Source organism: Salmo salar, chromosome ssa23 (genome assembly GCF_905237065.1).
Source record: "Salmo salar chromosome ssa23, Ssal_v3.1, whole genome shotgun sequence".
Taxonomy (NCBI): domain Eukaryota; kingdom Metazoa; phylum Chordata; class Actinopteri; order Salmoniformes; family Salmonidae; genus Salmo; species Salmo salar.
This window is the reverse complement of record NC_059464.1, coordinates 37,201,553-37,229,013: the sequence shown is the minus strand read 5'-3', so window position 1 is coordinate 37,229,013 and position 27,461 is coordinate 37,201,553. Positions and strand designations below refer to the sequence as shown.

General features: G+C 45.2%; 1 protein-coding gene across 4 annotated transcripts; it reads left to right on the top strand.

Annotated features, from left to right (window-relative positions):
- Positions 1 to 609: 609 nt before the first annotated feature.
- Positions 610 to 27,461, top strand: deaf1 (DEAF1 transcription factor). Of its 4 annotated transcripts, none has more exons than XM_014169956.2 (13): positions 610 to 1,213; positions 2,128 to 2,216; positions 4,543 to 4,669; positions 5,324 to 5,470; positions 5,876 to 6,015; positions 6,174 to 6,239; positions 6,484 to 6,528; positions 8,250 to 8,379; positions 9,411 to 9,542; positions 25,016 to 25,290; positions 25,501 to 25,599; positions 26,255 to 26,344; positions 26,696 to 27,461. In XM_014169956.2, exons 1-13 carry the CDS (start codon positions 1,006 to 1,008, stop codon positions 26,798 to 26,800), a joined length of 1,653 nt encoding a protein of 550 aa, XP_014025431.1. In that variant the 5' UTR covers positions 610 to 1,005; the 3' UTR covers positions 26,801 to 27,461. The 4 variants fall into 4 exon arrangements, with proteins under 4 accessions (XP_014025431.1, XP_014025433.1, XP_014025430.1 ...); XM_014169958.2 differs by having other exon boundaries at positions 613 to 1,213; positions 9,411 to 9,533; XM_014169955.2 differs by having other exon boundaries at positions 613 to 1,213; positions 9,405 to 9,542.

The window sequence follows — 27,461 nt, the reverse complement described above, 5'->3', positions numbered from 1 at the left end:
GCTCCAGGTCATCTACAAGTCTCTGCTAGGTAAAGCCCCGCCTTATCTCAGCTCACTGGTCACCATAGCAGCACCCACTCGTAGCACGCACTCCAGCAGGTATATCTTACTGGTCCCCCCCAAAGCCAATTCATCCTTTGGCCGCCTTTCCTTCCAGTTCTCTGCTGCCAATGACTGGAACGAACTGTAAAAATCACTGAAGCTGGAGACTCATATCTCCCTCACTAGCTTTAAGCACCAGCTGTCAGAGCAGCTCACAGATCACTGCACCTGTACATAGCCAATCTGAAAACAGCCCATCCAACTACCTCATCCCCATACTGTATTTATTTATCTTGCTCCTTTGCACCCCAGTATCTCTACTTGCACATTCATCTTCTGCACATCTACCATTCCAGTGTGTAATTGCTATATTGTAATTACTTCGCCACCATGGCCTATTTATTGCCTTAACTCCCTTATCTTACCTCATTTGCACTCACTGTATATAGACCTTTTGTTTTCCTTTTTTCTACTGCATTATTGACTGTATGTTTGTTTATTCCATGTGTAACTCTGTGTTGTTGTATATGTCGAACTGCTATGCTTTATCTTGGCCAGGTCGCCGTTGCAAATGAGAACTTGTTCTCAACTAGCCTACCTGGTTAAATAAAGGTTAAATAAACGTTTTTTATTTTTTATTCTCATGTGTATATTGCCACCTAGTGGTGCAAAAATGAAACGAGGCTTGAGCGTCGATTCGTGTGACGTCGTTTTGTTTCGGTAATTTCCGCTGCATCTCCTTCCTGTGAGACTTCATCGAAAAGCGTAAAGAGAACGAACGTAAGACGCCATTTCTCACGGTTTTAATACATTCGGTTTGAAATAATAATTTAATCGACGCCACAAATTATTTTTTATTCCAGTGCATGAGCGGTTTATGCACAGCACAATATAATCGGGTCGGTGCCATATTCTCCGATTATTTCTCGGTCAAATTCGGCGTAAATCGTTAGACATAGGAAAATGGACGAGACGGACTCGGCAACGAAGGGACTAGCGTTGGACGAGGAGTCCATAGACGCTGCCGGAGAGCCGGTGGAGGAGGGGGTGGATTCGGATACTGAGTCGGAGGCCGAAGTCACCACGATGACAGTAATGGGAGAACCGGGGAACATCGAGATTGGAACCGAGTCTTTGCCGAACTCTGACGATGCCGAGACAGCTTTTGCAGGCAAGTTTGAGGATGCAGCCAGCTAACGTTACTGATACTCGTCAAGCTAGCTAAATGCCAACTACACCTGTTTTAGCTCGTTAGCAAGTACCACATATTATGTTTCCTACCTAACTTCCTTTCATCTGTGCTAGTACTGCTAGTTACAATACTAGACTCATAGGCAAACACAAACAGGTTAGCTAGCTAGCTAAATCAACCAGCCTAACCTAATTCAGCTGCATTAGCTATAGTACTGTTACCCATTTTGAAACGCATGAACTAGCTAACTTATACATTTGATTATCATCATAGCCCCTTACATGTACCTCCAAACATGTTATTTTCCGGAGATATTTGTATTTAACGTTAGGTAAAATACAGGTAATATTGCAAGACGCCCATGTTGCCAGTTTTATACATAATATTTGGTATTCAAATATTTGGGCACAGTCCTTGTTTTTGTTTCCCTATCAAATCAACTATCAGCACACCACCCTGCATCCCACTGCTGGCTTACCTCTGAAGCTAAGTAGGGAGGGTCCTGGTAGCCCTGGATGGGAGACCAGATACTGCTGGAAGTGGTTTTGGAGGGCCAGTAGGAGACACTTTCCTTTGGTCCCTAAAAAGAAATATCCCAATGCTGCAGGGCAGTGATTGCCCTTTATAAGGTGCAGTCTTTCGGGTGGGATGTTAAATGGGTGTCCTGACTCTGTGGTCACTAAAGATCCGATGGCACTTATCGTGAGAATAGGGGTGTTAACCCTGGGGTCCTGGCTAAATTCCCAATCTGGCCCTCATACCATCATGGCCACCTTAAATAAATACATCAAAACTAATTTGATTCATATAGTGAGATCTACTACAAATAGAGACAAGCCAGTCATGTAGGTAGAGTGCACTTGACTATTTCAACCTGTGATCTCTCACAACAGAAGTCACAACAGTCACTGTGGGGGATGTCCAAGCAGCCGAGGACAATGTGTTCACTGCCACCTCAGCCTCCATACCAGAGCATGTTCTTGTAAGTTCTCGCATGGTGGTCATTTTGGATCTGAATATCTTGTGGTCTAGGCCTACTAGTGGATTTGTATTGTTTCTGCGTAGCTCAGTTGGTAGAGCATGACACTTGCAACGCAAAGGTTTTGGGTTCGATTCCCACGGGGGACCAGTACAAAAATGTGTGCATTCACTACGGGGGACCAGTAAGTCACTCTGGATAAGAGCGTTTTCTAAATGACTAAAATGTTGATGTTGACAGCTGCCACACTAGAGCCCAACATGAGTATTTAACAGTTCCATTCCTTTAATTCGTCTTCACCACTCACTAGGCGTATATCGTCTAGACTCTAGGACCACTCACTAGGCGTATATCGTCTAGACTCTAGGACCACTCACTAGGCGTATATCGTCTAGACTATAGGACCACTCACTAGGCGTACGTAGTCTAGACTATAGGACCACTCACTAGGCGTATATCGTCTAGACTATAGGACCACTCACTAGGCGTATATCGTGTAGACTATAGGACCACTCACTAGGCGTACGTAGTCTAGACTATAGGACCACTCACTAGGCGTACGTAGTCTAGACTATAGGACCACTCACTAGGCGTATATCGTCTAGACTCTAGGACCACTCACTAGGCGTATATCGTCTAGACTCTAGGACCACTCACTAGGCGTATATCGTCTAGACTGTAGGACCACTCACTAGGCGTATATCGTCTAGACTATAGGACCACTCACTAGGCGTATATCGTCTAGACTCTAGGACCACTCACTAGGCGTACGTAGTCTAGACTATAGGACCACTCACTAGGCGTATATCGTCTAGACTATAGGACCACTCACTAGGCGTATATCGTGTAGACTATAGGACCACTCACTAGGCGTACGTAGTCTAGACTATAGGACCACTCACTAGGCGTACGTAGTCTAGACTCTAGGACCACTCACTAGGCGTATATCGTCTAGACTAGGACCACTCACTAGGCGTATATCGTCTAGACTATAGGACCACTCACTAGGCGTATATCGTCTAGACTATAGGACCACTCACTAGGCGTACATCGTCTAGACTCTAGGACCACTCACTAGGCGTACGTAGTCTAGACTATAGGACCACTCACTAGGCGTATATCGTCTAGACTCTAGGACCACTCACTAGGCGTATATCGTCTAGACTATAGGACCACTCACTAGGCGTACGTAGTCTAGACTCTAGGACCACTCACTAGGCGTACGTAGTCTAGACTATAGGACCGCTCACTAGGCGTACTATCGTCTAGACTCTAGGACCACTCACTAGGCGTACATCGTCTAGACTATGGACCACTCACTAGGCGTACGTATCGTCTAGACTATAGGACCACTCACTAGGCGTATATCGTCTAGACTCTAGGACCACTCACTAGGCGTACATCGTCTAGACTCTAGGACCACTCACTAGGCGTACGTAGTCTAGACTATAGGACCACTCACTAGGCGTATATCGTCTAGACTCTAGGACCACTCACTAGGCGTATATCGTCTAGACTCTAGGACCACTCACTAGGCGTACGTAGTCTAGACTCTAGGACCACTCACTAGGCGTATATCGTCTAGACTCTAGGACCGCTCACTAGGCGTATATCGTCTAGACTCTAGGACCACTCACTAGGCGTATATCGTCTAGACTCTAGGACCACTCACTAGGCGTACATCGTCTAGACTATAGGACCACTCACTAGGCGTACGTAGTCTAGACTATAGGACCACTCACTAGGCGTATATCGTCTAGACTCTAGGACCACTCACTAGGCGTCTATCGTCTAGACTCCAGGACCACTCACTAGGCGTATATCGTCTAGACTATAGGACCACTCACTAGGCGTACGTAGTCTAGACTCCAGGACCACTCACTAGGCGTATATCGTCTAGACTCTAGGACCACTCACTAGGCGTATATCGTCTAGACTATAGGACCACTCACTAGGCGTATATCGTCTAGACCTTAGGACCACTCACTAGGGGTATATCGTCTAGAATCTAGGACCACTCACTAGGCGTACGTAGTCTAGACTCTAGGACCACTCACTAGGCGTATATCGTCTAGACTCTAGGACCACTCACTAGGCGTACATAGTCTAGACTATAGGACCACTCAATAGGCGTACGTAGTCTAGACTCTAGGACCACTCACTAGGCGTATATCGTCTAGACTATAGGACCACATTTGTATTCGATTTTCCAACAACTAATCTGAAAAGAAACAGACCATGGAAAACTAGACCCATATGTCACATCACCTACCCAGCAGCACAGACTGTGCAATGTAATGTTTCTCTCTGCTCCTCCATCACATGACAGACTGGCAGGACCACCCTACAGATTGGCGACGGTCTCAATCCCCAGAAGGCCACTCTGATAGTGGTTCACACTGAAGGAATAGTGGACGCAACAGGATTGAAGAACGCTGCAGCCGCCATGTCCTCTGGTATGCACCAGGGAATCTCAATGCGCTCTTGACCTGTATTTTGTACGATACTTTTCATAGAAAGTATTGTATAAAATTCCTACCTTCATCAATCATTACTGTGCTGGAAAGTTTTTGTAATGGACTTGTAGCCAATAGATAGCAGCATCTGCTTTGACCTGTGTGCTTTTATTCCGGAGATGCCTAGCCAAGACAGGATAAATGAAATTATGTCTAAATCTGTATATGGCCTCTGAAATACTCCTTGTCCTGGCCAAATGCTACGCCACGCTCAAGGACGTTACTTTCTTCTCCCCAATGAGTCTGAGTACCTTCCCAACCCTTCACTGAATGCAAACACATTCAGGGCCGTCTGATTGGTCCAGAAACGAATGGGTTGGGCCAGAGTCATAAAACACGTTGGTAAAATGCCGGTTTGAAAATGTGTCATTGGCTTTAGTACTCTGATTGGTTAGAGACGATCCGATTGCTGTTGACTTTGTTTTGTACAACGCCCCTCCTGCCCCCCGTCACTACAAACGACTTCAATGATGGCAGTCTCAGACTAAAGTATGTAGTGAACGACAGAGCAGCGGAAGAATTTAGTGAGTCGTCAGGCTATCTGAAATACATTTCGGGTGTCTCTGTAACTTCAGTGTTGTGTGTTGTCCCCAGCCCCCCAGACTCCCTCCACCCCAATGAATCCAGGGCAGGAGAAAGATGGCTCCAAGTACAACTGGGATCCGTCTGTGTACAACAACGAGCTGCCAGTGCGCTGCAGGAACACCAGCGGCATGTTGTACAAGAACAGACTGGGCTCAGGTAGGGCTAGTTGGGCCACAAGGTGGAGCTCTTGGTTTGAAGATGAGGACAGCTTTCCTCAGCCCTGGCTGGAAACCGCAGCCACCCTGATGACCTGTAATGGAAGTATCAAGACTGGAGAAATACATGTGTGACGGTGTTGATAAAGTTGAGGAGTGGTATAGGGAACAGGGGTGGTTCTCTGGAGTTGATTGTTTTAACAAATCCAGCTGCTAAAAGTTCTCTGAAAGAAGTCATATTTTTACAGATGACAGATTTTCTTCCCTCAACTTGAGAATACATGGGTTATGGTGAATGAAGGGGCTAGGATAGTCTTAATAATTAACTATACATGTCCATCTCCATGTAAATAATTGCGGCCATGTTGTCTTGTCTCTGCTGCCTGTCCAATCGACTGGCAACCAGGCGGAAAGGGACGCTGCATCAAGCACAGCAACCACTGGTACACGCCCACTGAGTTTGAGGGCATGTCTGGCCGGGCGAGCAGCAAGGACTGGAAGAGAAGCATCCGCTATGCAGGCCGTCCCCTGCAGTGCCTAATCCAGGTGAGCGAGCCAGTCCACTCAGCCCACAGTCTGTCAGCCGTGACAGGCTCTGATGGAACTGTGCCACCTGCGGTCGGAATACAATTATATATATATATATATATGAAGGAATTTTATATATAATTGTTTAGTAACCAGCCATATGAATGGTTTCTCAGGAGCGCATCCTCAACCCCCATGCCGCGTCCTGTACTTGTGCGGCCTGCTGTGACGACCTCTCGTTGGTGAGTTAATTGACTTTACAGAGACAAAGATGTCGGTGAATGAATGTCTTTTGAACAAGCCGGTAGCTCAAGGGATAGGACGCCACAAGGGTATAGGTGTAACAAACAGAACTGCGCAGTACAGGCTCTCTGTGCGGTTTGCATGACATGTAGATATTGGTCATCACTTCTAAAGGCCTGGTTGTGAAATTCTCATATTCCGTTTTGTCCAATCACATTCTCTTTGTCTTATATTTTCCCCTAGTGTACCAAGGATAGTCCATCTTACGCAGGGGAGAACATTAATATGGTATGTACCATTTATTTATGACATGCATTTCCAGCCATAATGTAAACAACAATGAGCCAATCTTGTGTCTCTGCTAAGTGTTTGATAGTTCTTCCTCTGATCCTGACTATAGCGGGTCCCTGGGCTGGCAGACATAAAGGATAGACTCCGGGGGACTGCTTTATTGTTTGCAAGATAAGGGGAGAAATTGTTTCCTACAGCACAACATATATTTTGTTTCATAGCTGCTTTTGCCATCTGCATCAAAGGCAATCTTTCATAACTTTGTTGATCACATGAAACAGAACATTCAGCTGCCTGTAAGCGTTACTGTTATAGAACTGTTAACTGTTTTTTAGTTATTTTTACTGAAACTAATCAAGCTGACCAACAGTTCACGAAGGTGTGGGAAAAACTGATCACATATTATTTCCACCACGACTATTGCTGACCAATCACTATACCAAAGATACTGGCAACTAACCCAACATTTGTCATTGGTGTCTTTTCCAATGGGAGCAAATTAAGCAGTGGGCAGAACAAGCAAGGAGGTGGGCAGAGCCAAGCACGAGCTAGCAAGATTCTATTGGTGTGTTTTAGCATGTATTTGCATATTTCTGTTAGGGAACGCCCACTCTGAAGTGCTCGTGTGCAATAGAGCCCTACAGTGGAAGTATCATAATACCCATAAAACCTAGCAGTGAAACGGGGAAGTGGTTCCAATCGTTTGTCCACCATTCATTTTTCCCATAGGGAATTTTAGAAACACTGAAAATATGGGCTGTGTTTTGTGTAGGCTTACCCTGGCATGACGTTTTGATAACCATTTAAATCTCTCTCGGACAAGTTGACTTTTATCAATATATTAATCTCTTTTGATGCTCAGATCCGAAAATGCTAATTAGCGTCAAAGTAGACATCATGTAAGACTACAAATCCCTGCAAGTTCCTGCACATCATCTCTAGCTGACACCTTTGCTAACAGGTATTGTGTCAATTTAAAAGTTGCACAAGACAGTTCACAGAATTGTACATTTATTTAAATGTATTTATTACTACATTTAGCTAACATTCGATGGTTAATCCAGAGATTCTTACCTTTGCCTCGATTCAGCAGTCTCATCCAGCTCATGGCATTTGTAGTTCTTTATGATAGCCACATTAGCAGCTAAATAGCTTTTCATTTTGGGGGGGTAAATACAGGTGAATATATTGATTTAAGTCACCTTGTTCAGAGAGATGTACACGATTATCAAAATGAAACTCCAGGGTAAGCCTACATGAAACACAGACCTTATTTTAAGTGTATCTAAAATCCCCTATGGGATAAATGTAATTGTTGAAAAACGATTGGAACCATTTCCTTGTTTGACCGCTAGGTTTTATGGATATTATGACACATACTGTGGTACTCTATAACTCAATTCGCCCTTGCACTCCTAAACTACGCAATTTCTTGAAACTATTGGCAAAGGGTGAAGTCTATAAAAGTTAGTTCACTCTGTTTGTAACAGATTCTAATTTTGGTAACAGAAAACTGTATTGAGATTGAATGTTTAATCGATGAGAAAATTAGCAGAATGTCGGCAAGGTTTCATCTGGCTCCATCTTCTCCTACTTTCCGCCACTAGACTTCCTCTCATCGCCATACTTGGTGGTGAGTGGAAGTTCTAAACGGATGCTTCAGACTTTGGTTTCCCCTGTTGTCTGTGACTATACTTCCCCCTTTCCTTCTGGTCTAGACTGGCCCGGTCAGACTGTTTGTTCCTTACAAGAGACGCAAGAAGGAGAACGAGCAGCCGACCACTCCAGAGAAGAAGGACCTCCCCCTCCCACCGCCCAAGAACATCACACTGGCACCGGGGGCAACATGTGAGTTACACACACACACACACACACACACACACACAAATACTCAGCTAAATGAGTCTAATAGGACAGAGGGAGAAAGATGAGGGGAAATACTGCACAATTTAAAAACTTACCCACCCGCCCTGCCCCAAAACATGTGTAAATATTGTGTATTGTACTTATGTTAAAATGTCAATTATATTCCACTGAGCCATTTACTTTGTTTGTTTTCTTGCATTTTACTATTTCTTATTGTTGCATTGTCGAGAAGGAATAAGTAAGCATTTCATTGGTGTATACCATGTTTAACCTGTACATATGACTAATACAACTTTAAACGCACATACTCTTCAGATACCACAGACAGACGTTCCGACGTCCTCCCCTTAACCTCTTGAATGACATACATGGATCCCGTCATTCAGAGGGAAGTCTTTAAATATGTGTTACAGACAAGTCAAAGCACAGGACAGAAGACAAAGTAAATCTTGCTCAGTCATCATCTGTGATTCCGTTGTCAAAATGGGACCACAGGGTAGCTGTTGGCACCGTTTTGTAAACCCCCCCATAGAGGTTCTCTGCTAGTAGCTAGCAAAGTAGTATTCAAAGTCGGGGTGGTGGGGGAATTGAGAGTGCAGATTATTTTAGAAGACAATATACAAACATTTTTGAGAAAGATCATTTGGAAAATAGATTTCTATTGAGTATATGCATTTATTGGTTGAAATGCAATGAATGGAATGTTATTTGTTGACGTAAAAATCAAAATCTATAGACTTTAAGGCTGGCATTAGATTTGGGGTGGGGTTTCCAGAATTTCTGGCCAAAAACTAGGTCTTGCGAAAAAATGGGGTACCCCCTGAAAAAGTTGGACTAATATATATATATATATATATATATTAACACGAAGTATCTTGTCTTATAAAAAGTTGTTTCCAAGTCCCACTGACCATGTAGTTGGGGACAATATAAAGCATTGATAAAGCACTCAAATGTTTTTATTCTGAAATCAATCAGTGTGTTGTCTTTGTCTTTCTGTAATCCAGTCACAGTGTCTCCATCAGGCCAGATCACCACGTCAGGGACCCTGACCTTCGACCGGACGTCTCCCGGGGACGCCACAGCCCTTCTCTCCGAGGGCACGGCACATGGCGAGGTCTTCACCAGCACAGAAGGTACCTACAGTAGGTTACCACAACACCATCACACAGAAGGTACCTACAGTAGGTTACCACACCACCGTCACACAGAAGGTACCTACAGTAGGTTACCACACCACCGTCACACAGAAGGTACCTACAGTAGGTTACCACACCACCGTCACACAGAAGGTACCTACAGTAGGTTACCACACCACCGTCACACAGAAGGTACCTACAGTAGGTTACCACACCACCGTCACACAGAAGGTACCTACAGTAGGTTACCACACCACCGTCACACAGAAGGTACCTACAGTAGGTTACCACACCACCGTCACACAGAAGGTACCTACAGTAGGTTACCACACCACCGTCACACAGAAGGTACCTACAGTAGGTTACCACACCACCGTCACACAGAAGGTACCTACAGTAGGTTACCACACCACCGTCACACAGAAGGTACCTACAGTAGGTTACCACACCACCGTCACACAGAAGGTACCTACAGTAGGTTACCACACCACCGTCACACAGAAGGTACCTACAGTAGGTTACCACACCACCGTCACACAGAAGGTACCTACAGTAGGTTACCACACCACCGTCACACAGAAGGTACCTACAGTAGGTTACCACACCACCGTCACACAGAAGGTACCTACAGTAGGTTACCACACCACCGTCACACAGAAGGTACCTACAGTAGGTTACCACACCACCGTCACACAGAAGGTACCTACAGTAGGTTACCACACCACCGTCACACAGAAGGTACCTACAGTAGGTTACCACACCACCGTCACACAGAAGGTACCTACAGTAGGTTACCACACCACCGTCACACAGAAGGTACCTACAGTAGGTTACCACACCACCGTCACACAGAAGGTACCTACAGTAGGTTAGCCCTCAACCATAGTCAGGCATCCATTTCTTGAAGGTCTTCAGTTGAGAGGATATATCACAGAGTCACTCGGATTAAACAAAGTGGTTTTGAATTAACAGCTGGATCCAAAATGCATAGCTAGCTATTTCCACAAGCAAAGTGGACTCTATAGATGTATTTACCTGGTTTCCAGCGTGCACATTTAACATATTGCCCTAAGAAAACTGGACAATTGTCCTTGAGTCCTCTGCTCTGTGTGTCTGACAGAGTGAGGGGGGACAGGGTCATGTGACCTGTGGTTGGTAGTGAGTGGTGGAATCCTTACTAGACTGGGCTCTGGCTGCCCCAATTACCTGCTGCCTGTCTGTGCCCGGCAGACAGCAGTCTGGATGCACCCCCTATTAATCATCCTATCAGAACCCAGGGATGCCCGGGCCGTGTCTGTGTCCTGATTGGTTTGAGTGTGTGTGACATGCGCTCCGTTCCTCTGTCTAGCTAACGAGCTCCCGGGGGACGCCTCCTTATTAACTAAGCGTCTCTGTCAGGGATACCCGTCCGACCGGGGGACGTCTCCTTATTAACTAAGCGTCTCTGTCAGGGATACCCGTCCGACCGGGGGACGTCTCCTTATTAACTAAGCGTCTCTGTCAGGGATACCCGTCCGACCGGGGGACGCCTCCTTATTAACTAAGCGTCTCTGTCAGGGATACCCGTCCGACCGGGGGACGTCTCCTTATTAACTAAGCGTCTCTGTCAGGGATACCCGTCCGACCGGGGACGTCTCCTTATTAACTAAGCGTCTCTGTCAGGGATACCCGTCCGACCGGGGACGCCTCCTTATTAACTAAGCGTCTCTGTCAGGGATACCCGTCCGACCGGGGACGCCTCCTTATTAACTAAGCGTCTCTGTCAGGGATACCCGTCCGACCGGGGGACGTCTCCTTATTAACTAAGCGTCTCTGTCAGGGATACCCGTCCGACCGGGGGACGTCTCCTTATTAACTAAGCGTCTCTGTCAGGGATACCCGTCCGACCGGGGGACGTCTCCTTATTAACTAAGCGTCTCTGTCAGGGATACCCGTCCGACCGGGGGACGCCTCCTTATTAACTAAGCGTCTCTGTCAGGGATACCCGTCCGACCGACACGCTCTGCTCCCCTTGTGAAAAATGGCCACAATTACCATTTTAACGTTTAACTATTTCGCTCCCCCCTTATTTCCTCTCCCCCATTGATATTCTCCTATTTATTTGCATCCCTTTGTTTCTTTCTAGCTTGCATTGTTCTTTCCTCTCAAAGAATTGCAGTTTGCTCTCCATGGTCTATACTGGATTTTAACCAATTTTGTCCAGAATGACTGGCGTTTGCTGCTCAGTCGCTCTACATTAAGAAGAGGGACTGACCCACCCACTCAACCACCCTCCCTGTGAGCCAGACAGGTATCAGTAAGAAGAGGGACTGACCCACCCACTCAACCACCCTCCCTGTGAGCCAGACAGGTATCAGTAAGAAGAGGGACTGACCCACCCACTCAAACACCCTCCCTGTGAGCCAGACAGGTATCAGTAAGAAGAGGGACTGACCCACCCACTCATCCACCCTCCCTGTGAGCCAGACAGGTATCAGTAAGAAGAGGGACTGACCCACCCACTCATCCACCCTCCCTGTGAGCCAGACAGGTATCAGTAAGAAGAGGGACTGACCCACCCACTCATCCACCCTCCCTGTGAGCCAGACAGGTATCAGTAAGAAGAGGGACTGACCCACCCACTCAACCACCCCCCCTGTGAGCCACACAGGTATCCAGCAGAATACCCCTACTCAGCCAGCCGTAATGGTGTGAGCCGCATCCTCTGTGTGACTGCTGCTAATGTTAAGGTTAATGCCGATCTCTGGGCTTAATTAGCCATCTGGTTGGCGGGCAGAGCAAAGCACGGACCTGACTAGCGTGGGTTGGTTGGCTAGCCATTAATTCACTTTCCTGGCCAGTAATGAACTTCTCTAGTTATTTAGTAATGAACTCTGTGTCGGTGGTGGTTCTTCAGGATGGCAGAGAGAGAGTAGGCCCTCTTGTAAAGCGACTAGTGCGAAGCCTTGAATGGTAATGCTGTTATGTCCTTGATAGCTGCCTGGCAGCCACTAAACTACATGCTGCTCTATGAGGATGGTGGAAGATGACGTTTCTCTGTTTTGATATTATTGTACAGATTTTTGATGGTGATCCTGCTGTGCTGTGTTGAGTCCATGTCCCAAGTCTCTCAAACATCCCTCCTGTCCTTTGTTCCTTCTTTGGTAGGGTACTTATACAGTAGGGAAATGTCCTAAATAGGTCATATCGCTACCCCCTATGCTGTACTTTCAGAATGAGATCATTGGCCAGAAGGAGAGGAGACCTGTATGGAAAGATATTTAAAAGTACTTTGGTGTAGCCTTTAGTTGTAGTCCCAGTTTCTTAACACTCTTCTCCCTCTCCTACCTGCTCACACGTCCTCCAGAAGCATTTCTTCCTCCCTGCATCGTGCAGATCCTGGTCGCCCGAGGATGACGGTTGTCAGCAGAAGCTGCCTCTGACCGACGCCCCATCCTAATTTAGAGTGTTGCTCTGACGTACTGTCATGATCCCCTTTCTCTCTACAAAGACAAATGCATACACACACACACCTCATCGCTCGCTCTCTGTTCCCATCGCTCGCTCGCTCGCTCTCTGTTCCCATCGCTCGCTCTCTGTTCCCATCGCTCGCTCGCTCGCTCTCTGTTCCCATCGCTCGCTCGCTCGCTCTCTGTTCCCATCGCTCGCTCGCTCGCTCTCTGTTCCCATCGCTCGCACGCTCGCTCTCTGTTCCCATCGCTCGCCGCTCGCTCTCTGTTCCCATCGCCGCACGCCGCTTTCAGCTCTATCGCCGCACGCCGCTCTCTGTTCCCATCGCCGCACGCCGCTTTCGTCTCTTATCGCCGCACGCCGCTTTCTGTTCCCATCGCTCGCTCGCTCGCTCTCTGTTCCCATCGCTCGCCGCTCGCTCTCTGTTCGCCGCTCGCTCTCTGTTCCCTATCGCCGCCGCTCGCTTTTCGCTCGCTCTCTGTTCCCATCGCTCGCTCGCTCGCTCTGTTCCCATCGCTCGCTCGCTCGCTCTGTTCCCATCGCTCGCTCGCTCGCTCTCTGTTCCATTCGCTCGCTCGCGCTCTCGCTGTTCCCATCGCTCGCTCGCTCTCCCTGGCTCACCTGGAAACCTTCACACAATTAAGCCCCCGGCAAAGATGGATGCCTGGTTATTTTAGGAGCCGCCTAGTGAAGTGAAAGGTAGCCCCTCACCATGGTTGGTGGAGTGGCGTGGAGGCTGAGAGTGATAGTCTACCTCATGCACCAGGCTGTTTCTGGGATTTAGTGTTTGTGTTTTCCCCCCGGTTATTAAACAAGTACTCATCATGGACTGGCAGAATCCTTTTTTTCCTTTAACGAGCCCGTGCGAATGATTTTCTGCTTTCTAGGGAACAGGCCCAGATCCCTGGGATTTGCGTGAAGAGGCAGAGAAAAAGGGGCCAGAGGGCGGGCTGCCTTCTGAGAATTCGTAGGTGATCGAATAAACCTCCACTTCCTTCCATTCTGCTAGCAAACGTGCAATCTTTGGAGAATAAAATACCTACGCGGAAGATTAAACTACCAACAGGACATTCAAAACTGTAATATCTTATGCTTCAAAGGAGTCGTGGCTGAACGACGACACTATCAACATACAGCTGGCTGGTTATACGCTGTACCGGCAGGATAGAACAGCGGCGTCTGGTAAGACAAGGGGCGGCGGACTATGCATTTTTGTAAATAACATCTGGTGCACGATATCTAAGGAAGCCTCGAGCTATTGCTCGCCCGAGGAAGAGTATCTCATGATAAGCTGTAGATCACACTATCTACTTAGAGTTTTCATCTGTATTTTTCGTAGCAATTTACATAGTGCCAGCCTTCGTCTGTAGTTTTAAGACAGCATTTAATGAGCTGTATTCCGCCATAAGCAAACAAGAAAACGCTCACCCAGAGGCGGCGCTCCTCGGAGCCAGGGACTTTAATGCAGGGAAACTTAAATCCGTTTGACCAAATTTCTATCAGCATGTTAAATGTTCAACCAGAAGGAAAAAAAAACTCTGGACCACCTTTACTTCACACACAGAGATGCATACAAAGCTCTCCCTCGTCCTCCATTTGGCACATCTCACCATAATTCTATCCTCCTGATTCCTGCTTACAAGCAAAAATTAAAACCGGAATCACCAGTGACGAGATCAATAAAAAGTGGTCAGATGCTAAGCTACAGGACTGTTTTGCAAGCACCGACTGGGATATGTTCCGGGATTCCTCCAATAGCATTGAGGAGTACACCATATCAGTCATTGGCTTCATCAAAAAGTGCATCAATGACGTCGTCCCCACAGTGACCGTACAACCAGAAGCCATGGATTGCAGGCAACATCTACACTGAGCTAAAGGCTAGAGCTGCCGCTTTCAAGGAGCGCGACTCTAACCCGGAAGCTTATAAGAAATCCTGCTATGCCCTCCGGCGAACCATCAAACAGGCAAACCGTCAATACAGGTCTAAGATCGAATCGTACTACACCGGCTCTGACGCTCGTCGGATGTGGCAGGGCTTGAAAACCATTACAGACTAGAAAGGGAAGCACAGCCGAGAGCTGCCTAGTGACACGAGCCTACCAGACGAGCTAAACTACTTCTATGCTCGCTTCGAGGCAAATAACACTGAAACATGCATGAGAGCACAAGCTGTTCCGGAAGACTGTGTGATCACGCTCTCCACAGTCAATGTAAGACCTTAAAAACAGGTCAACATTCACAAGGCCGCAGGGCCAGACGGATTACCAGGACATGTACTGCGAGCATGCGCTGACCAACTGGCAAGTGTCTTCACTGACAGTTTCAACCTTTCCCTGTCCGAGTCTGTAATACCAACTATGTTTCAAACAGACCACCATAGTGCCTGTGCCCAACACTAAGGTAACTGGCCTAAATGACTACCGACCCGTAGAACTCACGTCTGTAGCCATGAAGTGCTTTAAAAGGCTGGTCATTGCTCAAATCAACACCATCATCACCAATAAACTAACATGGTCCAAGCACACCAAGACAGTCGTGAAGAGGGTACGACAAAACCTATTCCCCCTCAGAGGACTGAAAAGATTTGGCATGGGTCCTCAGAAGGTTCTACAGCTGCACCATCGAGAGCATCCTGACTGGTTGCATCACTGCCTGGTATCGCAACTGCTCGGCTTCCGACCGCAAGGCACTACAGAGGGTAGTGCGAACGGCCCAGTACATCACTGGGGCCAAGCTTCCTGCCATCCAGGACCTCTATACCAGGCGGTGTCAGAGGAAGGCCCTAAAAATTGTCAGACTCCAGCCACCCTAGTCAGACTGTTCCCTCTGCTACCGCACAGCAAGCGGTACCAGAGCGCCAAGTCTAGGTCCAAGAGGCTTCTCAACAGCTTTTACCCCCAAGCCATAAGATTCCTGAACATCTCGTCAAATGGCTACACAGACTATTTTCATTGCCCCCCCCCTCTTTACACCACTGCTACTCTGTTGCCATCTGTGCATAGTCACTTTAGTAACTCTACCTACATGTACATACTACCTCAACTAATCGGTGCCCCCACACATTGACTCTGTATCAGTACCCCCCCTGTATATAGTCTCGCTATTGTTATTTTACTGCTGCTCTTTAATTACTTGTTTTATCTCTTATTCTTATCCATCTTTTTTTGGAAACTGCATTGTTGGTTAGGTGCTCGTAAGTAAGCATTTCACTGTAAGGTCTACACCTGTTGTATTCGTCACATGTGACTAATAAGGTTTGATTTGAACTAATTGCCTGTCGCTTCAATTACTTGAATTTCATTTTACTTTTTTTGTTTTTGAGCCCAACGCACTGTTTCTGTAGAAAGAATTTTAAATAATTCAAGACAGAAATCAAGTCAGGAACTATGTGGGACACTGGGCTGAAGGGAGTTATAGTTTCCATTAAGCAAATATTCAACCTAGTTCAGCACAGAAACATGATATTTAACTACAATGACCATAATCCATTGCATCTGTTATTTTATACACTTACACAGATCGCATGAGAGAGGAATGTACACAACACGTCAGGCAGCTCTGCAGCAGGCTAGCCTCGCTGAATAGGATGACTAAAGACAGATAACGTTAGATGGTCTGGCTGGCTGACTGTTACTGCCTGGATGAGAAGATGACTTTAAGGAATGAAAAATAATAAAGTCCTCAAATAAAATAAAAGTACAGGACGGAAATATTATTATTTCATCGTAATTTACTATTTTTCCTTTGTCTACCCAATGTGGACCTGACGGAGATGATGGAATATTATGTTTTGGCAATTTCAATTAAAAAGCTCTAAAATAATTGTAATTTCATTATGCATTTAATGTAAAAAAAGAAAATATCGAAATTGAAAACATATTATTTTTTAATAAGCGAAACCGAACCGACCTCAAAAAGCTCAGCAATAGTACACCTTCGTTCAGTACTGTGAGAAGCCAAAAGTGTATAGACCGAAGCACTCTCTCTGCCTGCCTGCTGTCTTTGTTTAGTGGATATACTAGGGCTCTCCAACTCTGTTCCTGAAGAGATACCCTCCAGTAGGTTTTCAAGCCAACCCCAGCTGTAACTAACCTGACTAACCTGCTAATTATTAGAATCAGGTGCACTAGATTAGGGTTGGAATGAAAACCTACAGGTAGCTCTCCAGGAACAGGGTTGGAGAACCCTGGTATAGACTGACGTGCTCTCTGTCTGCCTGGCATGCTGTCTTTTTGTTTTCTTTGTTGTTCTCTCTGGCCACCTAGTTAGGATGGCACTGTACTCTCTGTTCTAGAGTCCTCTTCTCAACCCCTGATGCAGCTCACTGTCTTTTCAAGTGAACAATGAGGAACTATTTGAGGGAGTTATTTCTCTCCTCTCCTAGGAGAGAGGAGTGTTTTGGACTTTTATTCCCTCGGCAGTGGAGGCTATGCGGCGTTGTTCACCTCCAGGACATTGATCCTCTAATCAAGGCTTTACAGGTGGAGATCACAGGTGTCACTCTTCTCAGGAGTCTCTCTCTAGCAGTCCCTCTTTAGCTCTTGAATTCTCGCACACTCACTCTCTCACACTTTCTCTCTCCTCTTCCTCTCACACTTTCTCTCTCCTTCTCTTCCTCTCACTCTCTCGGTCTGTCTCGCTTTCTCTTTGCTCTCATTCTGTATCTTTTTCTCTGACTTCCACATATTTCTCTCTCTGTTTCCTTCACTTTCTTTCTCTTCCATATATTTATTTCTCTCATCTCATCCCCATCTTTTTATAACTCAATTTCCTATATTTATCTCACTTGCTCTCAAGCTCTCGCTCTCTTGTTTGCGCTCTCTCTCTCGCTCTTTCTCTCAGCATCCTTATATAATTCTGTATTACGATGCCACAACACAAACAGGCTGTCCATCAACACAGCCGGAGTCATTGTCTCAGTGCTCTGGAAACTGCATACAATCAGTCTGTTTGCAAATATAGCCTTTTTTCTGTAGTCATGCTGTGTGCGAGTGCATTGATGTACTCCCTGCAGATCTCTTTTACTCAAGCGTACACACACATGCACACACGCATGCACGTCCACACACAACAGTGGCTTTCGGTGCCTTTTAAGATGAGGTCGATTTATTTATTTTTATATACATTTAAAAAAATGTAATATGAGCATGGTGTTATTTCTATTACAACATATTGGATTACTGTCATTCATTTTCCATTCACCCAGTTCAATGTAACAGTGACATGTTAAGGCTACTTGAATTTTCCCTATACTCATCATGAGGTTGCTACAACCTAGCCTATAAATGAAAACAGTAGGTGCACACAGGTCAAGATAAAAATTTGATGTGACAGTGACACATGGACAGACAGTGACACATTCAATACCACCTTGCACACTCTTGCCTGCATCTAGCTGATCTAGGGTGTAATCATTAGTCCAACAGTTGCAAGAGTTTCTATTGAACAAATTCAGGTATGTTTATACCCGTTTTGTTCCGTTCGCTTCCCCTTAATAAGAAACGTTTTTCAACAGAGTCGGTGGAATGAAAACACCCCTAAACATACGCAAGCAGTTCACTTTCATAGAAACATACAAACAGCTCGTTGTATTCCTTCTCGCATCTACGCGCTCTCCTCCTCTCACCTTTTCCTGCACAACACATCAGCTTTTTGTGACCAAGCCAAAAAATCTTTCCAATCCATACCTTCATATCATAACTGCTACACACAGCCTACATCGTTGTCACCATATTAGCTAAAGTAACGTCATAGTCAACATAGATAATAGAACTAACACGTTAGTAAACCTGTTACACTCATGCAGTACAGTCAGTAAGCAGTTTAACAGTTACACCGGCCCCGGTGGCAATAATTTAGTTAAACCAAAAGCTTACCTTGACTTGAATACGTTCCAGTGTTTTGATATTCATAGCCAGCTAGCTAACATAGCATCTCTCTGTTTGAGCCGGGTGTTTGAGTAGGCTAAATTAACTAGCTGCATTTGCTACCTTAGTGAGAAGAGAAAAAATTACAAAATATCTCGCTCTCTCTTGCTCTACCTTCATTTTTGAAGAAATTAATTTGTTAGCTGTAGCATATGCTTTCAGTACTAGGTACATGTCAGTTCATGCTGCATGAGCTCTGATAGATTGGAGGATGTCCTCTGGAAGTAGTCATAATTACTGTGTAAGTCTATGGAAAGGGTTGAAAACTGAGCCTCCTAGGTTTTGTATTGAAGTCAATGTAGTCAGAGGAGAACAGAAGCTAGCTGTCCTCCAGCAACAACATGGTGCTACTCAACAGAGTGCTGCTGAGTCTACTGTAGACCTTCATGGCTAAACAATTTGTTTTAATTATTTGTTGATGTGAATATAGTAGAGTTTTTTTATCTAAAAATGATAACTTTTTAAATGTTTCGATTTGAAAAATAAATGAAATTCACTGAGGAGGATGGTCCTCCCCTTCCTCCTCTGAGGAGCCTCCACTCTCACACACACACACACACACACACACACACACACACACACACACACACACACACACACACACACACCTTGTTTGATAGGTGGAAGATGTTAGCTGTCTGAAGGGGGGAAAACTTTGTTTTGAATGAACAATCACAAGCTTGCATCACACCTGAGTGATGTGACATGATGGGACTGGTCATTGTTGATTATATTTCCTTGCTCAAATGAATGTCCTCTTTTCCACCCCATGCATTGTATATAGAGTGCATTTGGCAAGTATTCAGACCCTTTGACTTTTTCCACATTTTTTTACATTAAAGCCTTATTCTAAAATGGTTTAAATTAAATGTTTTCCTCATCAATCAACACAATACCTCATGACAAAGCGAAAACTGTTTTTTTTTAATGTTTGCACGTTTATAAAAAGGAAAAACGGATACCTTATTTACAGAAGTATTCAGACCCTTTGCTATGAGACTCGAAATTGAGCTCCGGTGCATCCTGTTTCCATTGATCATCCTTGAGATGTTTCTACAACTTGGAGTCCACCTGTAATAAATTCAATTGATTGGACATAATTTGGAAAGGCACACACCTGTCTATATAAGGTCCAACAGTTGACAGTGCATGTCAGAGCAAAAACCAAGCCATGAGGTTGAAGGAATTGTCCGTAGATCTCAGAGACAGGATTGTGTTGAGGCACAGATCTGGGGAAGGGTACCAAAAAATGTCAGCAGCATTGACGATCTCCAAGAACACAGTTGTTCTTAAATGGATGAAGTTTGGAACCACCAAGACTCTTCCTTGAGCTGGCCGCCAGGCCAAACTGAGCAATCAGAGGAGAAGGGCCTTGGTCAGGGAGGTGACCTAGAACCTGAAGGTCACTCTGACAGAGCTCCAGAGTTCCTCTGTGGAGATGGGAGAACCTTCCAGAAGGTCAACCATCTCTGCAGCACTCCACCAATCAGGCCTTTAATGTAGAGTGGCCAAATGGAAGCCACTCCTCAGTAAAAGGCACATGACTGCCCGCTTGGAGTTTGGAAAAAGGCACCTGAAAGACTCTCGGACCATGAGAAACAAGATTATCGTGTCTGATGAAACCAAGATTGAACTCTTTGGCCTGAATGCCAAGCGTCACGTCTGGCGGAAACCTGGCACCATTCCTACGGTGAAGCATGGTAGTGGCAGCATCATGCTGTGGGGATGTTTTTCAGCGGCAGGGCCTGGGAGACTACACTGCATAGTGACACATAAAGTACATTCGGAAAGAATTCAGACCCCTTGACTTTTTCCACAGCCTTATTGTAAAATGGATTAAATAGTTGTTTCCCCCCATCAATCTACACACAATACTCCAAAATGACAAAGCAACAACAGGGTTTTAGAAATTTTGCAAATGTGTGTGTGTGTATGTATGTATATATATATATAACTGATATCACATTTACATAAGTATTCAGACCCTTTACTCAGTACTTTGTTGAAGCACCTTTGACAGGGATTACAGCCTTGAATCTTCTTGGGTATGACGCTACAAGCTTGGCACACCTGTATTTAGGGAGTTTCTCTCATTCCTCTCTGCAGATCCTCTCGTTCTTTCAGGTTGGATGGGGAGCGTATAACTGCATGCAGGGTTTGTGTGTCTTGAGCCTCATGCTGTGTGTGTGTGTGTGTGTGTGTGTTAGGGCTCCTGTGATGTATGTTGTGACGCTTGTCGCTCTCTCTCCTTCCATCTCCCTCCGGAGTAGATGGGGCTTCTTTCTTTAGACTGTTGCTCTTTGTCTGTTCTGCTGTGCTCTCTGGTACATTTTGGAGGAAGATGAAAGCCCACTAGTGATTTTATTTATCAGACGGTGTGCTGCTTGGTGGAGCCCTATGATTATTAAACCTTTCCCTTCTGCCACAGCCACAGATTAGTGGAGGCTCCTCAGAGGAGGAAGGGGAGGACTATCCTCAGTGAATTTCATAAAAATAGTAAAACAAAGTTATCCTTTTAAGATTAAACTAAATATAATCATGTGTCACCAATACTTGATTAAACATGTTATTTTGCAAAGAAGGTCTACAGTAGCCTCAACAGCACTCTGTAGGGTAGCTGGGTACATTGACTGGGTACATTGACTTCAATTCAAAACCTAGGAGGCTCATGGTTCTCACCACCTTCCATAGACTTACACAGAAATTATGACAACTTCTGGAGGACGACCTCCAACCTATCAGAGCTCTTGCAGCATGAACTGACATGTTGTCCACCCAATCAAAAGATCAGATAATTAATCTAGTACTAAAAGCATAAGCTACAGCTAGATAGCACTGCAGTGCATAAAATGTGGTCAGTAGTTGACTCAAAGAGAGAGACAATAGTTTAAGTTAACAGGTACATTTATTCCAAAATGAAAGAGACACAAGAGAGAGTGTCTTTTTTTTTCAGGGTCACTTACTTAGCTAGTAAATGCAGCTAGCTTGTTTAGCCTACTGAAACATCCTGCTCAAAGAGAGGGATGCTATGTTAGCTAGCTGGCTATATTTTTCCAACACAACACTGGAACAGTCAAGGTAAGCTTTTGGTTTTACAAATGTATTGCCGCCGGTGTAACTCTTACTGTACACTGTAATGTTACTGCCTGATTCTATTGGGTTTACTAACACGTTTTTTTATTGAACCTTTATTTAATTAGGTAAGTCAGTTAAGAACAAATTCTTATTTACATTGACGGCCTACACCGGCCAAACCCGGATGATGCTGGGCCAATTGTGCGCTGCCCTATGGGACTCCCAATCACGTCTGGATGTGAAACAGCCTGGATTCAAACCAGGATGTCTGTAGTGATGCCTCAAGTACTTGGTAGCCCCGAGTTGCACAGCGTTAGTTCTATTAGCTATGCTAACTATGATGTTACTTTAGCTAATATGGTGAGAACGATGTAGGTTGTTGTTAGCGGTTTTCTTGGAAAGGTTTTTTTTGCCAGGTCACATACAGCTGATGTGTTGTGTACTTAAGTCCAAAAGCGAAGGGAAGTGGTGAGAGGAGGAAAGCGCATAGACGCGAGAAGGAATACAACGTGGCTGCTATGAAAGTGAACTGTGTTTTAGTGTGAACAGGGGTGTATTCATTCTGCCAATTCTGTTGAAAAACTTTTCTTAAATGGAAGCAAAGGGAACAAAACGGGGATAAACATACCTGAATTTATCCAATAGAAACTTTGCAACTGTTGTACTTGTCTCTCGACCTGTCTGCACCTACGTTGTAAATGTTCATTCATATGCTAGGTTGTAGCAACCTCATGATGAGTATAGGGAAAATTTGAGTATCATGAAGTAGTCTAAACCTGTCGCTGTTACATTGAACTGGGTGAATGGAATATGAATGACAGTCATCCAATATGATTTAATAGAAATAAGGACATGCTCATGAATATTTTTTTTGTCCTCATCTTAAAAGACACTGACCGCCACTGCCACAGACGTATCTCTCCTCCTCCATGATGCTTGGACAATGGGTGGGGCAGGCAGGCTTATCTGGCCTAATTTTCTCCCTCGTTCCACCCACGTTTCCCCCCCTTTTCCAGTCTTATTTTGGAAGCATAAAATAAGGAGTCACATCAGGAGTTACTAGGTGTGGGGCGATCAAGGTTTGAGGAAGGGCAGCTATTGTTGGGGTTGACATGATTTCAGAAAGTAGTTTTTGCCCTGATTTATATCTGGCTTACATATTAATTGGACGGGCCTAACGTTCTTATCAATCGCTATTATCAATAAATACACATACAGTGGGGGAAAAAAGTATTTGATCCCCTGCTAATTTTGTACGTTTGCCCACTTACAAAGAAATGATCAGTCTAATTTTAATGGTAGGTTTATATGAACAGTGAGAGGCAGAATAACAACAAAAAAATCCAGAAAAACCGATCAAATGTTATAAAATGATTTGCATTTTAATGAGGGAAATAAATATTTGACCCCTCTGCAAAACATGACTTAGTACTTGGTGGCAAAACCCTTGTTGGCAATCACAGAGGTCAGACGTTTCCTGTAGTTGGCCACCAGGTTTGCACACATCTCAGGAGGGATTTTGTCCCACTCCTCTATGCAGATCTTCTCCAAGTCATTAAGGTTTTAAGGCTGACGTTTGGCAACTCGAACCTTCAGCTCCCTCCACAGATTTTCTATGGGATTAAGGTCTGGAGGCTGGCTAGGCCACTCCAGGACCCTAATGTGCTTCTTCTTGAGCCACTCCTTTGTTGCCTTGGCCATGTGTTTTGGGTCATTGTCATGCTGGAATACCCATCCACGACCCATTTTCAATGCCCTGGCTGAGGGAAGGAGGTTCTCACTCAAGATTTGACAGTACATGGCCCCGTCAAATGATGCGGTGAAGTTGTCCTGTCCCCTTAGCAGAAAAACACCCCCAAAGCATAATGCTTCCACCTCCATGTTTGACGGTGGAGATGGTGTTCTTGGGGTCATAGGCAGCATTCCTCCGCTTCCAAACACGGCAAGTTGAGTTGAGGCCAAAGAGCTCCATTTTGGTCTCATCTGACGACAACACTTTCACCCAGTTGTCCTCTGGATCATTCAGATGTTCATTGGCAAACTTCAGACGGGTATGTATATGTATTCTTGAGCAGGGGGACCTTTCGGGGCGCTGTAGGATTTCAGTCCTTCACGGCGTAGTGTGTTACCAATTGTTTTCTTGGTGTTTATGGTCCCAGCTGCCTTGAGATCATTGACAAGATCCTTCCGTGTAGTTCTGGGCTGATTTCTCACCGTTCTCATGATCATTGCAACTCCACGAGGTGAGATCTTGCATGGAGCCCCAGGCCGAGGGAGATTGATAGTTCTTTTGTGTTTCTTCCATTTGCGAATAATCGCACCAAATGTTGTCACCTTCTCACCAAGCTGCTTGGCGATGGTCTTGTAGCCCATTCCAGCCTTGTTTAGGTCTACAATCTTGTCCCTGACATCCTTGGAGAGCTCTTTGGTCTTGGCCATGGTGGAGAGTTTGGAATCTGATTGATTGATTGCTTCTGTGGACAGGTGTCTTTTATACAGGTAACAAGCTGAGATTAGGAGCACTCCCTTTAAGAGTGTGCTCCTAATCTCAGCTTGTTACCTGTATAAAAGACACCTGGGAGCCAGAAATCTTTCTGATTGAGAGGGGGTCAAATACTTATTTCCCTCATTAAAATGCAAATCAATTTATAACATTTCTGACATGCGTTTTTCTGGATTTTTTGTTGTTGTTATTCTGTCTCTCACTGTTCAAATAAACCTTCCATTAAAATTATAGACTGATCATTTCTTTGTCAGTGGGCAAACATACAAAATCAGCAGGGGATCAAATACTTTTTTCCCCCACTGTATTGAAATGCATATATTTGTTTTCTGTCAAACAATGTATTGATTGTTTTTCCATCAAACATTGTATGCATACCAATGCCCTTATTGAAAGTATATTGGTTCATAATCCATATTCTACATTCCTTGCCTCAAATAATTAAGAAATGATTAATGAATACTCTCATTAAACTTTTCCATTCCAAACGTACACTCTAACCCCTCCCTCCCTCCCTACAGTGTTGACAGCGCTCCCGGCACTGGCCATGGCCCCCCAGGCCAAGGTGGAGTCTCCATCCTCATCCCCCTCCCCGGGGCTGGTGAACGGGGGGCTGGAGGTGTCTGGGGTCAGGGAGGGCCAGAGGACATGGCTTTACCTGGAGGAGACGGCCAACAGCCTGCTGAGCACGGTGCAGCAGCTCAAGGCACTGATCGACCAGGCCAAGCAGGCCTGCCACTGCCAGGCAGGCCAGGATGCGTTCAGCCAGGACAAGATCCACGGCAGCAGGAAGGAGGTGAGGGGACAGGAGGAGACCCTAGTGGTTAGTCCAGGGTCATGGTCATTAGGGCACAATGTAGTGAAAAGTTTTCGCACTGTAGCATTTTCTTCTGTTTTGTGCCTATTGAACATGACCAAGAGGCAATGCTGGGTGTCTTGAGGTGTTGTTGGTTTTTTTTTTAATGCATTTTAGTTTGACTTCTATTTGCGGTCTTCCCTCCTGCAGTGTACTCTCACCCAGCCCTTCCAGAGTCAGATATCATTCCAGCACCCAGACGACCCAGAGGGGAAGAGAGGCTCAGAAATCACTGAGATCATCATCAAGGTACATGGAGAGACCCCTCGCTCTCTTTCTCTCTCATTTTCCCTCTCTCTCTTTTCTCTCTCCCCCTCTATCTCTATCTCTCACACTCTCTCTCTCTTTCTTTTTCTCTTGGCTGTGTTCCATTCAGTCCATTAAAGAGAAAAAGCCTCTTTTTTTTATCCGGGTCTCCCCCTGGAGGATAAAACTGTCAGAGCTGGATGAAATATCACGCCTGCTACTTCACACACATAAACAATATAGATACGAGAGAAACAAACAACCTTGAAGCCACATGACTTCTCCCACATGAGAGCGTTTGTTAGATAGAATGGGGGAAATGGAACCCTGGTATCATATCAACAAAAAAGCCAGTGGTGACATTTTGTGCCTCTTGGTTCCCCTGGAGAAGCAATTTGTGGGTTGTTGTGGTGTTTGTCGGGGTTTGGTTGTAAGGAATCACAAGTGGGCTATGCAGGTTATATGTCAGAGGGAATGTCTCAGGGGAACTTGTGTATGTGCGTGGTGTGGTAGCGCACTATGTGGCTGAGTAACAACAAATCAAACCTCTTCTATCATGCTAAGTATGACCTGCGTTATCTGATTTCCAGTTCATTTTCAAATCAATTCTATCCCTTTTTTAGATTGTAATTCCATTCTGTGACTTTCTCTCCCACAGCAAATGTGCGTGAACTGTGGACGGGAGGCCATGAGCCAATGCACGGGATGCCACAAGGTCAACTACTGTTCCACCTTCTGTCAGAGAAAGGTAAGACTTAACCCTCTACAGACCGTGTCACTGAACTAAGTTGTCAGGGGTCGTGTCCGCTCGGCTTCATTTCACTAAGCGTTCTGCAGGGCATAAAAGGTCTCTTAGGACCTATGAACATGTCATCAAGTCTGTTGATTGGATCACAGCCCACCACCCTCCCCACTACTGATCCCTTGTCAGTGGTGGGGGTGTGATTCAATCAAACAGCCTACTCTTAGGAACCAAAGACGGGCACAATGAGGGCAAAACATTACTTCCTGAAATTGTGTCGAGATTGAATCGCCCCTTCAACTCACCCACCACTGACCACTTGTCTCACTCCTTTAGTCTGCCTTATTCTTATTGCAGGACTGGAAGGAGCACCAGCACAACTGCTGCCAGACCAGTGGGGCTGTGGCTGTCCAGGAGGAGGTGCCCATGTCAACCATAGACATGGACAAAGTCAAGGTCTAGCAGGTATAAACACTGAAAACAGATTCTGTAAAAACAGCAAAGTCCTCCTTTCAATACCTTGGAGACTTGAGCATGGCCTCTCATTCAGAACTCAGCCAGCTGGAACTTAAGTGCTGGTGCTGCTCTTTTGAATACATCAAAGATAGTTGCTAGACTTTGTCATGTCCCTAGAGCATGCATTTGATGATAGCTTGGATTTCTTTTACACCAAACAGAGGTTTTGCAGTATGCTATTACATTGTCTCCTGTCTGAAGAAATAAATGTGAAGATTTTGACTCCTGAAAACACTACATTACACCCCGGGAACTCTGTCATTGTGTTTCCTCTAACAAATGCAGCTCAGAGGCCTGTGTGCTTCAGATGATCAAGTATTTGAAGAGTAGTGTTTGCTTCCCTCAACAGACACTGGTGTCTAGTTAGATTTGTAGATGTATCCTGGAAACCAGACGATTATTGAATGACTGTACTTTTCAAATGTAGTCCACTACCAGGGTTTAAAAACACAGAATGCCTGTTGCCGAAAAAAGACTTGCTCTAACAATACATTTATTTTATTTAACATGTTTTATGTATTACATTGGCTCTGTCCTACGTTGAATGGAGCAGGACAGGCTGGTAAACAACAGTAGGTTTTATATAAAATACACAATGACAAATCAA